Consider the following 15,124-nt stretch of genomic DNA (forward strand, 5'->3'; position numbering starts at 1 on the left):
AAGCCACGCCTGTTCCATATTAGTCTCTGCGGTACATTTCCCTCTCCAGGGCTGGCATGGAAAAAAAATGTCAGAAGACCAAATCTTTTACTAGATTGTATCCCAGTTCATCGTGCGGCTCATTCAACAATACGTGCACGGAGAGAAACTAAGCACGAATAGACCAAGGCCAGCGATTATTAATTCCCTTTAGTCCTTTATATTTTCAAACATTGGTTACGTTCTGTCCTTCCGTTCTGCAAAATACATTGATCCCTGCAACGTATTATAACTGCTCTTCATTCACAGAGCTCTCAAGAAGTGTTTTAAACGTGTCTCTCTGGTATTGCTTACTGGTCGCCCACCGAGCTCATAAGATGTAACTCAACTACGCAACAGGTTTCTATGCGCAAAGGCAAGTTCCCTGTACGTTTACTGCCCCAGTCTTTCGTGGAGCGAGGTCCTAGATTCTTTTTTAAGTTTTTAATGAATGCTGGAGAAGTCCATTCGCTGCTAGTAATCAAGTTGTCGAGCATAACCGCTGCTATTACTGGCAGCAGTAGCATAGGATCTACTTAGTGGTTGGGTAGTTGTAGCCGGGATTTGCCACTATTATAAACAGGATGCTGGGCTAGATGGACCCATGGTCTAAGCCCGTATGGCTATTATGTTCTTATTCCAGATCAACCCTCTTGGACACAGGCCCCTACTTGAGAATGATGCTCAACTGAAGATCTCACTTCGCTAAAATATTTATATGACGTGAGGCAGAAAAGTTTTGGTTTAGACTGGAACTTTGTACAACTGTATAAATCTACTTTTAGGAGAAAGACACTTCACACCCAAAATTGCATGAAGTGACAGATACATTAAAGAACAGAAAAGGTAGTAAAAGCAATGACTCTACACACCACTGCTTTAGGAGGGGATTTTATATATACAAGACACATTTATCCATTAAATTTAGAACACAGTACAAAAACACTTCACCGAATTCATTATACAATGCTGTTGTATAGCAACCATATTCCTAGTGAAGAGGTCTTGCTGTAGGGGGGGGAAGGGAGGGAGAACTTTTTCTTCCTTTATCCTCTCAGAGTAGGGGAAAAAAAGAATCCCCCCCTAACAACAAGCGCTTCATAATCTGAAGGCAGAAAAACAGAGAAAAAAATACAAATTCTATATTACATATAACAGTAAAAGGTGGGCAGGTAGAGAGACAAACACAGAGCCACAGGGCGCAGGGCTCCTTCCAGCAAATTTCCAATTTCTGTTAAAAATGCCAGAGCTTGGTGATTTTCAAGATTTTGTTCCTTTTTCTTTTTTTTGTGGTTTTTTTTGATACTTTTTTTTTGTAAAGCCAGGTAAGAATAGAGTGCAGGCCTCAGTTTGCACCCCAGTTGTAGCTGTTGTAGGCAGACTTGTTAGCCTGTGACTTCTGTGGGATAGAGCTGCCCTGTGCACGCTGTCCAGTACCACTCTGCAGGAGAAAAGGACAACAAAACAAACCCCACATCAGCTCACACAGGGCAGACCAACATCACAATCTAAATAAGACGTCAGAATTCAATACAAGAGAAAAACAAGTACCTATGAAGAGAGGAACAAATAGCATTGACAAAAGATATGCATATTGATTTTTTTTTTTTTAATCTACCACCAAGTAGTCCTTCTACACAGTCAGCTCTGCTGATGCCCCCTTACTCCTAACCCTGCATCACTCCTACTATTACAACTCTATTGCTACACCTCACTCCAGTCCTGCATAACCTGTATTGTGGAACTGTCTCCCCCCTCTACACACATAACTCTGCCAATGTACCTCACTTCTATCCTGCAATATCCTCTTATTCAAGGACTTAAATCCCACCTCCTGCACACAGCTCTAACAGTGCATCTTACTGCTGCTCTACAGCACTCCCTGCTATTCCAGTACTGAGACCCCCACACACAGCTCTTCTAAGTGCACCTCACTCCTACCACAACCTCTGTTTCAGTACTGAGACCCACCCACCCACATACAGCTCACCAACGCATCTCACTCCACTATAGCTCATCCTGTTATTCCAGGACTGAGATTCTTACACTCAGCTCTGCCAAGGGACCTCACTCCTGCCCTGCAGCTCATCCTATTATTCCAGCGCTGAGATTCTTACACTCAGCTCTGCCAAGGGACCTCACTCCTGCCCTGCGGCATATATTGGTCTAATACTGACCTTCACCCTCTTAACCCCCAGAAAAGCTTGGTAAAATTCTGTTCTGCCTTCTATTTCTATACATCTCTCTTTATTTAATGAAGACATTTAACAGAAAAAAAAGTTTGAAATTTAACCAAACCAAGTTCAAGAATAAAGGAGTCCCAGCCTCTGAAGAAAGTGCAACACCTGGGGTGTGTGGTGTGACGGAAATGCGAGTGCACATCATGGGTGTAACCACTACCTGTGCTGATGTGTATACCTGTACACCTGGTGTGACATGTACATGGAAGGCTGTGTACAAGGCATGTGTGTGTACAGGAAGCTACAATGGGGCCCATTAGAGATGAGGTGGCAGGTGGTGTGCTGCACTCCGCAGTACCCAGGCAGGAAGTGATCCACTAAGAAGGCAGGCAGAGAGAAGATAAAGGCACACCTTCCTGGTTACGTCGGGTGCTCTCAGAAACTCTAATGTATCTGAAACAGAACACCAAAAATCAACAAGAGATTCCACCACAGCCATACACCTCGCCACCTTCGTTTCAGTTTCATTAGGATGGCAGAGTAACAAGTAAGGCCCATGGACCACCCAGTCTGTCAAGGAGGAGGAGACGAGCCAAGGAAGGGGGTGAAAGTGGGAGCAGGTGAGAGGAAAAGGAGGCAGCAGCAGGTGACTGGAAGGCATGGGGGAGGGTGGGGGAGGAAGAAGAAGCAGGGTCAGGATGGTGTGCTTGGAGGATAATTGGGACAGATATCTAAGCTCTGGGCTATGTGCATGTCTGGGCAGAATGGAGAGCAACAGTAGCCTGCGAGTGTGGTTGAGGCAGATAACCAGGCTATTTTAGGAGGGAAGAGGGACCAGGGAGCATTATCCTCTGGGTATAGTTTAGGGGAGATGGGGAAAGAGAGCAGGAAAGAGCAGCCGGATTCTATGATTGTGGGGGTGGGGGGCTGTGGCTTGGGCTGTGTGCATCTCTGGGTGGGGAAAGCAGGATCCTGTGGGTGTGGTTGGCAGATGGGTGGGTGACTGGACTGTGCGCATGTCAGCAGGTGGGACAGAGAAGCAGGATCCTCTGGGAATGGTTGGATGGTGGGGGTACAGGGCTGTGTGCATGTGTGGACAAAGAAGCAGGATCTTGCAGGTATGGTCATAGGGTGGTTAGGGCAGGTAAGAGGTCTAATATGCAAGTCTGGGTGGGGATAAAAGGGTCCTGTGTTGGGGTGGAGAAACAGGAGCCTGGGGGTATGGTAGGGAAGACTGGACTATGCGTTTTGCCGAGGAGTACCGAGAAGCAGGACCCTATATTGTGGTTCTGGAGTGGCCAAGGCAGGCGACATATCTGGATGGGGGTAAGCAGGCTCCTGTGGTTGGGATGGAGAACTAGAACCCATGGTAGGAGGAGTGGACTGTGTGCCATGACTGAGGGGTGCAATGAAGCAGGATCCTGCAGTGTGGCTGGGGCAGATGACAGGTCTGGGTGGGGGTAAGCAAGATCCTATGGCTGTGGTTGGGGCAGAGAAACAGGATCTTGCAAGTGTGACTAGGGGATAAGGTGGGGCAGATGACCAGGCTGTGTGCATGTTTCAAGGAGGGGTGAAGGGGTGAGAGCACAGGGCAGGAGTAAAGAGAGTGGTGCAATGGACAGTGTGTAGAACTTCCATTACCTGGTCTTCCTGCTGCAGGTGGTAGCACTGAATCATCTGCAAATATGGCAGCTGCTGCCAAGCGGCAGGATATGTAAAATAAAGGACAAGCTTTGGTAACAGAAAGTCACTGATGCACCTGCAAGCTACACACAAGAATCTGCTTCTGTGTTCTGAGGGGTTCCCTCCTGTGCCTTGTCCCAGCTTTTCTGCTCCATCCCATGTGCCACTGTGTGTAAGTGTGTTTCCCAGAGGGCTGCCCTAGGCCTGGCAAATGGCTTTAAAGGGGTCCTTACCTGTCCATCTGGCAGGTGATGGTGCAGGATCTGGGAGTGCGGCTGCTGATGTGGGGCCAAGATATGCATAAATGGAGCTGGGGGATAGCCTGCGGCTGTGGCTGGGTTCATGGGGCCACCAGTGCCTAGCGCTGAAGGCAGGCTGAACGAGGCTGCTGGGGTTCCAGTGTGAAATCCCTGCTTTTCAAAGGACTAAACAGAGAAAGCGAGAGAATAATGCTTACCAATCTGTCCCTAAGAATCTCCAAGTGCAAGACAAAACATTACTGCACAGGACCCAGGTCTCTACAGTTTGCTTATTCTGTCATCCCATATTCCCCCACAACGCAGATTTCCACATGAAGAGACGTACCTGAGTTTTTGAGTAAACTGAGCCAGAGATGTCTGGCACTCCTGTGTTACTAGATGTGACTGATACACCTGGGAGAGAGAAGGAAGGGAGGACACAATGACTCATACGACCTTTCAACTTTACTTCCTTCATATTTATACAGTTGCCTGCTCCCCAAAATGCAACTTCAGGAAAGGAGAGCTGGACACAGAAGGAAGAGACCTCTCAGAAATCCTCCTCTTCCAACCTGCACCCCAGGCAGGGTCCACATGCAGCTCTCCTTGACCCCTCCCATCCATCCCTATGCCACCCAGGCAAATCCACACGCAGCATTCCTCGATTCCTCTCTCCCACCCCCCAAAAAATGCCTCCCAAGCAAGGTCCACACGTAGACCCTCCTTGACCCCCCCCCCTCGCCACCCAGGCAAATTCAGGTGGCATTCCTCAATTCCCCCCCCCCACCCCCCCGAAAATGCCTCCCAAGCAAGGTCTACACCTGGAACTCCTTGACACCCGCCCCCCCACCCAGGCAAATTCAGGTGGCATTCCTCTCCCCCACCCCCCAAAAATGCCTCCCAAGCAAGGTCTACACGTGGAACGACACCCCCGCCACGCAGGCAAATTCAGGTGGCATTCCTCAACCCATCTAAAAAACCGTGGCAATCCTCCCCACCTAAAAAATAAAAAAAAATGCCTCCCAAGCAAGGTTTACACATGGAAGTCTTTGACCTCCCTTACCTAGCAGGATTTCTGTGTGGCGCTCCTTGCCCCCCCCCCCCCCCCTCCTCAGCATTTCTAACTCTCCTTGACTCACACTCAGGCAGGGTCCAAATGTGGCACTTTGAGCCCCACACCCCGGCACCCCCTCTGCCGTCATGCTTCCCAGGCAGGGCCCTCATGCAACACATCTTGACCCCACTCCTCTCTTGCAGGGTCCTCAAATGGCTCTCCATGATACCTAAAGCCAGGGGCTTTCTATTTCCCCCTTCTTGACCTCAGCCATCCTTATTTGATTGAACACTTCCAGTCATCCTTTGATTATCCTTTCCCCCAAAGTCGCTGAAGACACCAATACAACCCCTACTTCAGACCATGATTGTGGAGGCTCCAGAATAGGCCCTTTCAACGTTCCAATTTTTGAAGGGTGTGGGCGCAAACATTTTCTTTTGTACGTTTTATAAGCGGAGTTCAAGATTTGTGCTCTATGAGCCAGTATAATCGTATCAGATTTTTTTGTGTGTGTACGCACACAGCTTAAGAGGGAACGGTAGGCCTTTCCTCCACCTGTTAAGATGTGGTAGGAACACCCCCCCCCCCTTCTCCAGACTGGTATACAGGGGACAAAGTGCTGACAAACACACTGCACTGATTCAGCAGCTGCCTTCCACGCACACTCAGAAGGACAGGAGGAAGCAGAGGGGCAGCCCTGCAAGAGGCAGACACACACACACAGAGAAAGGAGAAGCAGAGTGCACTTACCGCCGCCCGATCCGGACACAGCAGCAGCAGCAGGCTTACTCTGAGCAGAAGCAGCCCCACTATATCCACCCTTACAGAAATCCCCAGTGCCGGGCCCCTGGCTCAAGTCCTCACAGCCTGCAAACAGAGACACAGCCATAGCCCTGAGCTTCAGGCATACACAAACACACTTGTCCTCTTCCCCTTCCCCCCCCCCCCCCCAGACAGAGGGGTAATGGGGGATGAGAAGAAAAAGCCAGCCACAAGCACTGCCAACAGCAGCCATAGCAAAAGCGAGAGGAGCATCACTGACCAAACCACTGCAAGTTCCCCTAATTCTCACTAATCAAATGGGCATGGGCCCATTTTTAATGTGAAGAAAAAAAAAAAAGTTCTTCACACACACACTGTGTGTTGAGCCCTGCTTACAGCCACCACCATCTCTCACTCATAACATACTGCTCCAGAGTCTTATGTGCTGTATCACCCGTTTCCTTCTACAAGAATCACTGGAGAGCAGAGAGAGGGGCTGAGCAGAGGGGAATTAATGTACAATGATGGGAGTCTTCGGGTCCGCAGCTCTAGGAGCCAAAATAAATATCACACATCTGTCAGCCGCCATCAAACTGGTTTCTGCTGCCACGGTGATTCCTTCTTAAACATGACAAGCAGCGCCGAGAGTCCACAGCCGAGCTGTGCAGAACTTTATAACTGATCATTTCCGCAGAAGCAAAGCAAAAGGCTCAACTGCTTTTCCTAGCCCCAGTAACTAGGGGACACCGTCCATCCAGTTAGTGCGGTGGGATTCCCTCCATGTGGAGTCTGGAGCTAGGTGTCGCCTGCTGCTGCTGCGGGGCCTGGCAGGAGGGAAAGCACACGGCACAGGGATAGGATAGGGACAGGGGGGAAAAGGCGGAGCAGAGAGAGAAGTGCAAGGAACACTAACCTTACCTTCTCACTGGAATAGGGGGAACACATCCCATGCAGACTGATGGGAGATGCCCTCTACAAGAGGCCAGTACAAGAAGAGGGGACATTAAAGGAATAAGGAGCGTGGAGAAAACCCTGAATGATGGAAGTGTTGTGAGTGAGGCGAAGGGGTTCCTCTTACCACTGCTGTATCCATGAGAGCCGTACCCGCCAGCCTGCTGAAAGGGGGTCGCGGATGTATTTACACTCACGCTCACACCGTGCTGCTTGGAAGAGGTAGGAGCAACCTGGATAAAAGAGGGACAGTGTCTCAGCCTCGGCAGCTCCCGAACCCTGCAGCACTCTGCGTCAGCTTCTTATAAGCTCAGTGAAAAGCATGCAGTGATAAACGGACCCCAACAAAATAGCATTTTATTACAAACAGGAAATGCAGAACAAAAAGGTAAGAGAACTTGTGCTCTGGCATATTGCACAATGACCAAGAAGAGTTTAACATACAACCAGCAGCTTCATCTCAGCTGTCCAATCACTCGGTACAGACATCTCTCCGTGTCTACTGGGAAAACCCAGGCACAGGCACTCCCTTCCCTCATAGCCAGTGTGAACCCTAGGGACAGACAACCTGCCCCTCACCCTCCTGCAAAACAGAAGATAGACCCCCCCCCCCCCCCCCCAAGTCCTGTTCTCCCATAACACCTAGTAACAGACAACCGCAGCCCCTCTTCCTATGAAACCCGACAGTTCCCCCTCAGCCTTGCTTCCATGAAACCAAGGGACACGGCGGCCAATGTTAGTGCTGGTTGAAATCCTGAGATTCGCATCCATTTGAATCAAACTTCTTCCAAGACTAGGATTTACAACATCCTGCAGGACCACCTCTTCCTATTAAAGCAACGCCTCAGGCTTTGGAACAGGATGGATGTCGTGCGTGCTTGCTGCTTGCTCAATCAGATGTGCCGGGGGGGGGGGGGGGGGGGGGGGGGGGGGGAGGGGCACGGGGGACAGTACGAGCTCCTCAAGGGACCCTGCTCTTCTCCGTTCCTCCTGGGTCAGGCTGAGAATGATCCGGCTGAAAGATCCTGGCTGTGCCTTTTCACGCAGAGAACCAGATGCCCTGGGTCTGGTGCATCTAAGCAGCTCTGACCCCCTCCCCCTTCCATGAGATCACTGCCTAGAACACTCTTCATCCAAACAATAGTCCAGATAGTCTTCCTCAGTGCAGTGTATGGCAGGCAAGTGTCATGAGAGAGGCTGGAAGAGTCACCCCTAGCGCCCAGAGTCTATCACCTTTTCTAGAATGGCAGAAATATACAATGTGCTGAGGGCAAGGTCAGAGGTCAGTCCCAAAGGGGCGGCACCTGACCCTGATTCTGCCATTGTTCACCCTCCAACATCAGTCCCAGAGACAGCAAAGCAGTCATGCTGTTGTCTAAGTTGTACGCTCTCTGGGATGAGGACCTGGCACCCTACATGTGCTCTCTGTATGTTTGTTAATATTTAGTTTCATCTCTCTTCCCCCCTGTACAGCAGTACACACACGTTTGGCAACTAATACAATAATCTCAAGCAACCCATCCCCTGCAACATTGTCCAGTGACAGCAGCTTTAAGATTACTTGGGTATTTGTTTATAATTTTTTTATTGAATCGTATATTTACAATCATGTAAAAAACAAACATTTTACAACAAGTGAACAGCAGAGAGGAGCAGCTCTTCAGAACACGTGCTATCAATATGATAAAGACCGTGGCCAGAAGTGTCTCAAAGGGGTACAGGGAGCACAACTTAACCCAGCCCCAGCAGCAGAGATGGGACTTAGGAGGGACCCTCCTGCTAGTCCTCTTAAAACATTTCAGTCGGTAGCAGCTTGGATGCAGGACTAAGACAGGAATCACGTGAAAGCAATCACCATCTGCCTCCCACGCGTTAATGAGAAGGATACAAACTTTTGGTCCCATTTTCAAAAGGGCGACAATCCTGGGGAAAAACAGGGCCCAGTGTGGTGACCGCCACACTTGGAGCTCCCCCTACCCAAACCCCTCCCCCCACCCCCTGAAACATTTTAATACTTTTGGAAATGGAGACTCACAGGGAACACAGCGGGCCCGTACTGGAAGGTGCTGGGGAGCCCTGGTACCCCTGTGTAGTATGGCAGGCTGGTGTAACTGTAGCCAGGAGGCAGAGCTGGATTTAGGAATGTCTGTTGCGTGGTGTGGTGCGTCTGCGTCTGGCTGGGTTGAGGCTGCGCCAGTGTGGTTGCAGGAGCGGGAGAGGAAGCATCGCCTCGGCCAAATTTTGCAAGGTCACCTGAATGGGAAGAGAAGAGTCAAGAGCTGCAGTCACTCGAGAGCACACTCAGGGCACATCCCGCCAATACTACAGCACCCTGGAGAAAGCTTTTCTTGTTTTCCAGATGCTCAATGCCAGGTCACATTTCCAGAAGAGAAAAGAGTGTTTCTCAGGTGTTCCTCTGGGACAATACTGCAAGGGCCTCTGCAGAGGAGACTCAAAATCAGCAATGAGTGGGTAGCCAAGAGCTACAGGTCACAGCTGTGAACAGGATGACCGCTGCAGCAGAAAAGATTTCCGCATTGCAAGACCCCCCCTCACAGAAGATACAGTGTGAAGAGTCCATGCCTGCTAAAATCCTCCGGCACTGGGGGATGTGCAAGAACTGCTATACCATTTGGGGGGGGGGGGGGGGGAGGGGGGGGGGAGTCACACCGTAATGAGAGGGCAGGAGAGGATACATCAGTCATGGAGATAGAGCGGTTCCCATGCCAACAACCCATCCTCACCGGACCCCCATGGGAAGGAAGAGAGATGGTAAAACACTGGCGATTGTATAATGTCTTTTTATCATGCTCCTGTAATCTGCTTAGCATGTGCCATTATAGCGGAACAAATATTTTAAATAGGAAAATTGGTTCTTACCTGCTAATTTTTGTTTCTGTAGTACCACAGATCAGTCCAGACTCCTGGGTTTTGCCTTACTTCCAGCAGATGGAGACAGAGAAATTTTCAGAACCACCAGTATATAACCTGGTGTACCACCTGCAAACCCTCGGTATTACTATGTACCCAAGTTGATACCAAATCAAGAATACAATATTCCCCGAACGAGCAGAGGAAATACAAACTCAACTATGATACAGAATTTAAAGCCCAATAAAAAACCTGTGCCAATTCTTCACATAACAAAAAACAGACTAGACATACAGAATGAGCAGACTCTCCAGAGCTGGGAGGGACTCTGGACTGCTCTGTGCTACTACAGGAAAGAAAATTAGCAGATGAGAACTAATTTTCTTTCCCTGTACATACCCAGATCAATCCAGACACCTGGGATGTACCAAAGCTTCCCTAACATGGGTGGGACTGAGTCCTGCTCAAAGAACGCCCTCTCCGAAGCCAATGATCTCTGGAACTTGGACATTCAAAGGTATGCAAGGACTTCAAAGTCGCTGCGCAGCAAATCTGTGGAGAAAATGACACTCCGCCCAAGAGGCAGCCTGTGATTGTGTTGAATGAGCTCTCAAGCCCTCCAGGACCAGAAGACTGCAACAAATATAAGCTACCCCAATAGCCTCCTTCAATCAATCAGTGTCAACTGTAGCCTTCAAAGCTTTCTGACCCTTCTTTGCACCACGCCACAGCACAAAAAGGTGATCAGATATTCTGAAACTGTTGGTTACGTCCAAATATTGTAATAAAGCCTGCCTAACATCCAAACACCTCAACTCTGAGGCATGAGCTGAACCAGACTCTAGAATCTGAAAAGCCGGAAGCTCCATCGACTGACTCAAGTGGAACGCAGACACCACCTTAGGGAGAAAAGACGGAACCATCCTCAATGAAACACCCCCCCCCCCCCTCCAAGTCCTAGATTTGCAATAAAGGCTCCCTGCAAGACTGGGCCTGAATTTCCAAAACCCTTCTGGCTGAACAAATAGCCACCAAGAAGATCCTTAATGGTAGGATAAGATCCTTAATGGTAGCTCTCTCAAGGGGCTCGAACGGCGCTGCACACAAGCCCCTAAGGACTAAATTAAGGTTCCAAGACAGACAAATAGCTCAAGAGAGGGCGCAAATGTTTTGCTCCCCTAAGGAAACGTACCATGTCTTGATGCACTGCTAGCGATCTACCATGGATCTTGCTCCTAAACCCAGCTAGAGCAGAAACCTGGACTCGCAAAGAGTTATACGATAAACCCTTTTCTAGCCCATTCTGCAAAAAAGCCAGAATGTGGGACAATGAGGCTTGCTGAGGGTCAATTTCTTTGAGAGCACACCAAGACTCAAAAACCCTCCACACCCTAGCGTAAGCCAAGGAGGTGGATTTCTTACAAGCCTGTAACAAAGTGGTGACAACATCCTCCAGATATCTCTTTTTTCTCAACACTGCCTCTCAAAAGCTAAGCCATTAGATAAAAGCAATCCGCCTGATCGAAAAATATGGGACCCTGATGAAGCAGGTTTGGAAGATGTCTCACTCTCAACGGACCGTCCACTGCTAGATTGATCAGATCCGCAAACCAAGGCCATCATGGCCACTCTGGAGTCACCAGGATCACTCCTCCTGGGTGGACCTCTTTCCTTCTCAATAATCTGCCCACCAGAGGCCACGGCGGAAACACATGAGAATGTCGGTTAGCCAAGGAAGAACCAGGGCATTGACCCCTTCCGCTCCTCGCTCTCTCCTGCGATTGAAGAGGCAAGGGACTTTGGCATTCCTCTTGAGTTGCCATTAGATCCATGTCGGGAACCCCCCCCCCCCATCTGTGGATGAGACTCATCGCTTCATCTGAGAGCTCCCATTCTGCGGCATCTAACCGCTGACTGAGAAAATTGGCTTGTATGTTGTCTGACCCCACTGTGTATGAAGTCGCTATCCGAACTAAGTGCTGTTCCGCCCAAGACATCAACTTTTCCACTTCCCAAGCCACAGCTAGACTCTTGGTCCCCCCCTTGGCAGTTGATATAGGCTACCGTAGACGCATTGTCAAACAGGATCCTGATCAACCAACTGCACACAAGAGGTAAGAACTTCTGGAGGGCCAAACACACTGCTCATATCTCAAGGTGATTGATGGACCAAAACGCTTCCCGCGGCTTCCGACTAGGGCTGACACATTGCTCCCCAACTGAAGAGACTGGCATCCGTCGTCACGGCTATCTAGTGTGGAACCTCAAAGTCCACTCCACGGTGCAGATAACTGGCGAAAGCCACCAAGAGAGACTGGACAGTGCTGAGTTGGTAAGTGGGAGCAGAAGATGAAACCGCTCCGAGGCTGGATTCCAGTGGGACAGTAACGCCTGCTGAAGTAGTCTCATATGAGCAAACGCCAAGGGCACAAGGTCCAAGGTAGATGCCATGCAGCCAAGGACCTGCAGGTAATCTCAGACTCTGGGGACCTGGGACTGCAAGAGACTCCGGATCTGAGACTGTAACTTGAATACGTACTCCTCCAGGAGAAAGACCTTCCCTGCTCAGATGTTGAAACGTGCTCCCAGAAAATTCAGAATTTGTGAGAGGAGATGACGACTCTTGGAAAGGTTCACTACCCAACCTAGGAATTGCAAACGGCACATCGCCATCTACACCGCTCAACTGCACAGGTCCTGCGATTTTGCTCAAATCAGCCAATTGTCCAGCTACGGGGTGCACCAGAACTCCTCCTCTCCTGAGGGACCACTGCCACCACTACCATCACCTTGATGGAAGTATATGGAGCTATCGCTAAGCTGAATGGAAGGGCGCAAAATTGAAAATGCTCCCCCCCAGGATCATGAACCTGAGAAGTCTTTGATGCTCCGGATGGATCCCGATATGCAGGTAGGTCTCAGTCAGATCCAAGGACGCCAAGAATTCCCCTGTCCGAACTGCCGCGATGGACTGCAAAGTTTCCATTCGAAAACATGGCACTTTGAGAGCCTGATTCACCTTGTTGAGATCCAGAATTGGATGAAAAGTGCCTTCCGTTTTGGGAACCACAAAATAGATGGAATAACGACCCTTGCCTCTCTCGTGCAGAGGAACAGAACTATGGCCCCTAACAGACGCAGATGCTCGAGAGTTTGCCGCACCACCAATTCCTTGCCTGCCAGGGCACTGCAGAAAGAGACTTATGAGCAGTTGAGCAAACTCTAAAGCCTAACCTTTTCCTATCACGTCTAAGACCCACTGGTCTGACGTTATTTTGGCCCACTCTGCGTAAAAACGCATGACACTACTGCCTATTCCTTGGGACAGAAGAGTGGGCCAGCCTTTCTTCATTTGGAAGATTTGCTGCCACCAGAACCCTGGCTTGAGAACTCCCTGCCCACTTTACGGGCCTGAAAGGACTGGTTCCAAGACTGTGACCTCCCCCAGGCCTGCCTCTGACCCGTAGCTCCGCTCTGCCAAAATTGCCGTTGGCCCCGAAAACGAGAACGCAGTGGGAGAGCCCCTCTGGACCCCTTAGGCTTATCTTCCAGCAATTTGTGAACTTTGTTTTCACCCAAGAGTTTTATCAACTGCTCTAGATCTTCCCCAAAAAGGAGCTTACCCTTGAATGGTAATGCCCCCAGTTGCGCTTTAGAGGACACATCAGCCAACCAAGTCCGCAAACAGAGGAGCCTCCAGGTTGAGAAGGCGGACACCATTGTCCTTGACGAAGTATGAATAAGTTCATAGAGGACATCAGTGCCATGAGCGACCGCCGCCTCAAGATGCTCCGCGCGCTGAACCTCAGAGGGCGACAAAGTTCTGTTCTCCTGAAGTTCCTGCACCCATCTCAAGTATGAGAACTGCAGTCTCCGGAGTATCCCACTCCCTGACCATCAATTGCCTCACTGACTTGTGAAACGGGAAGGTCTTAGCTGGACCCCGTAAGCCCGCCATGATTGGGTCCACATTCTCGTGGTTGGAGTCCTCTCGAGGTGCCAGTATACCTAACTCCGCCAAGACAGCAGGAATCAGGGGACCTAACTCATCCCTCTGAAAACGGCGGAGCACCTGGAGATCATCCCCATCCACAGTGGGAGGTTTTGCCGCATCCTCTGATAGTCCCTGCAGACCATGATCTGGTTCCGCGTCTGGGGTGACATCCCCCAGCTAGTCGTCCTGGAGAGCCTCCTCCGAGGACCCCCTCCCCTCTGGAGTTCGAGGTGCCACAGATCCTCCAGACTCTGAGGACTTGGGCTCCTTATCAGAGGAGAGCTCAGCTGCCCTATGCTTGCGAGAGGGCTGCCCCGTGGCCTGGCAGGCCAGAAAACCTTTGTGCATTAAAAGCACAAATCCTGGCAAAAAAAGGAGAAAGACCATCAGAATCCTCCCCAGAGGATCTGAATACTCACTCGATTGCCTTCTGCAGGCCCCTGGGCCTCCTCAGGGCTTAAATCGGGAGAAGTGCCAATGGGAGATCCCCTCCCCCTGCTGCAGGCTGAGATTTCGCGGCCAAAGTTTCTAAAAGGCTGCCGTTCCCGTGCTCAGCAGGAACGGATCGCTGGCCTCACACCACGCTGCCTTTCACCCCCCCCCCCCCCCCCCGGACCAGCGCTGGAGTGAAGAAACTGCTGCTGGGAGCAGCGAGAGTCCCACAACAAACACGAGGAGTCGCAGTCACACACGGAGCATCTGAGCTCCTTCGGCATGTCGGTGGTGGTGCGTGAGAACCACGTAGAGGACAGCCGTATGGGGGGAAAGAAAAAAAGGCCTCTGCGAGCTGCAAAAGAAAAAACAAACAAAGAAAAGACCTTGGAGCTGCCTCCCGGCGCCGGTGAAAAGGCAGTAGTAAGGCTAGGGAGAGCGCTGTCCAAAACCTGAAAGAAAAACAAAAACCCTCTCTATTTTTTTTTGGGAACTAACTTTACAATCACTAAATACACAAACAGAAAAAAAAGAGACAGCCTTATCTGGAGCCTTGGCAAAGTTTCATCCGCCGCCCCCGAACTCCAGAAGGTGAGGGAACTGGACCACCCTTTCAACTTCCAGCGTGGGAAACTGGAGCAAATTTGGGTCACCAACCCCTGCTCGTCCGGCTCTGCTACTAGGAAGGATGGTCCCACCAGGACCTACCAACTTCCTAGGAAGGAAATCCTGTCCTAAGTCCTGGAATTTGTTTTATGTATTTATTTATTTTTAAAAAGGAGGTTCAGAACTGCAGGTTTTGTACCTCCTCCATCTGCTGGAGACAGAATTACTGAGGGGTTGCAGGTGGTACAGGAAAATTAGTTCTTACCTGTTAATTTTCGTTCCTGTAGTACCACGGATCAGTCCAGACCGTGGGTTGAGCCTCCCTTCCAGCAGG

General features: G+C 50.2%; 1 protein-coding gene across 17 annotated transcripts in view; it reads right to left on the reverse strand.

Annotated features, from left to right (window-relative positions):
* Positions 1–893: 893 nt before the first annotated feature.
* UBAP2L (ubiquitin associated protein 2 like) overlaps positions 894–15,124 on the reverse strand; it is a 108,355-nt gene continuing 94,124 nt past the window's right edge. For 7 of the 17 annotated variants that reach the window (XM_029580149.1, XM_029580145.1, XM_029580144.1 and 4 more), the window contains 7 exons: positions 8,923–9,140; positions 7,015–7,120; positions 5,925–6,041; positions 4,467–4,534; positions 4,115–4,306; positions 3,840–3,893; positions 894–1,459 (listed from right to left, as the gene is read on the reverse strand). In XM_029580149.1, the coding sequence (XP_029436009.1) occupies positions 1,364–1,459; positions 3,840–3,893; positions 4,115–4,306; positions 4,467–4,534; positions 5,925–6,041; positions 7,015–7,120; positions 8,923–9,140 (851 nt within the window). In that variant the 3' untranslated portion in view covers positions 894–1,363. Of the gene's footprint in view, positions 1,460–2,610; positions 2,652–3,839; positions 3,894–4,114; positions 4,307–4,466; positions 4,535–5,924; positions 6,042–7,014; positions 7,121–8,922; positions 9,141–15,124 lie in introns of all 17 variants that reach the window. The other 10 variants (XM_029580156.1, XM_029580154.1, XM_029580153.1 and 7 more) reach the window with 7 other exon arrangements.

Source organism: Rhinatrema bivittatum, chromosome 16 (assembly GCF_901001135.1).
Source record: "Rhinatrema bivittatum chromosome 16, aRhiBiv1.1, whole genome shotgun sequence".
Taxonomy (NCBI): Eukaryota; Metazoa; Chordata; class Amphibia; order Gymnophiona; family Rhinatrematidae; genus Rhinatrema; species Rhinatrema bivittatum.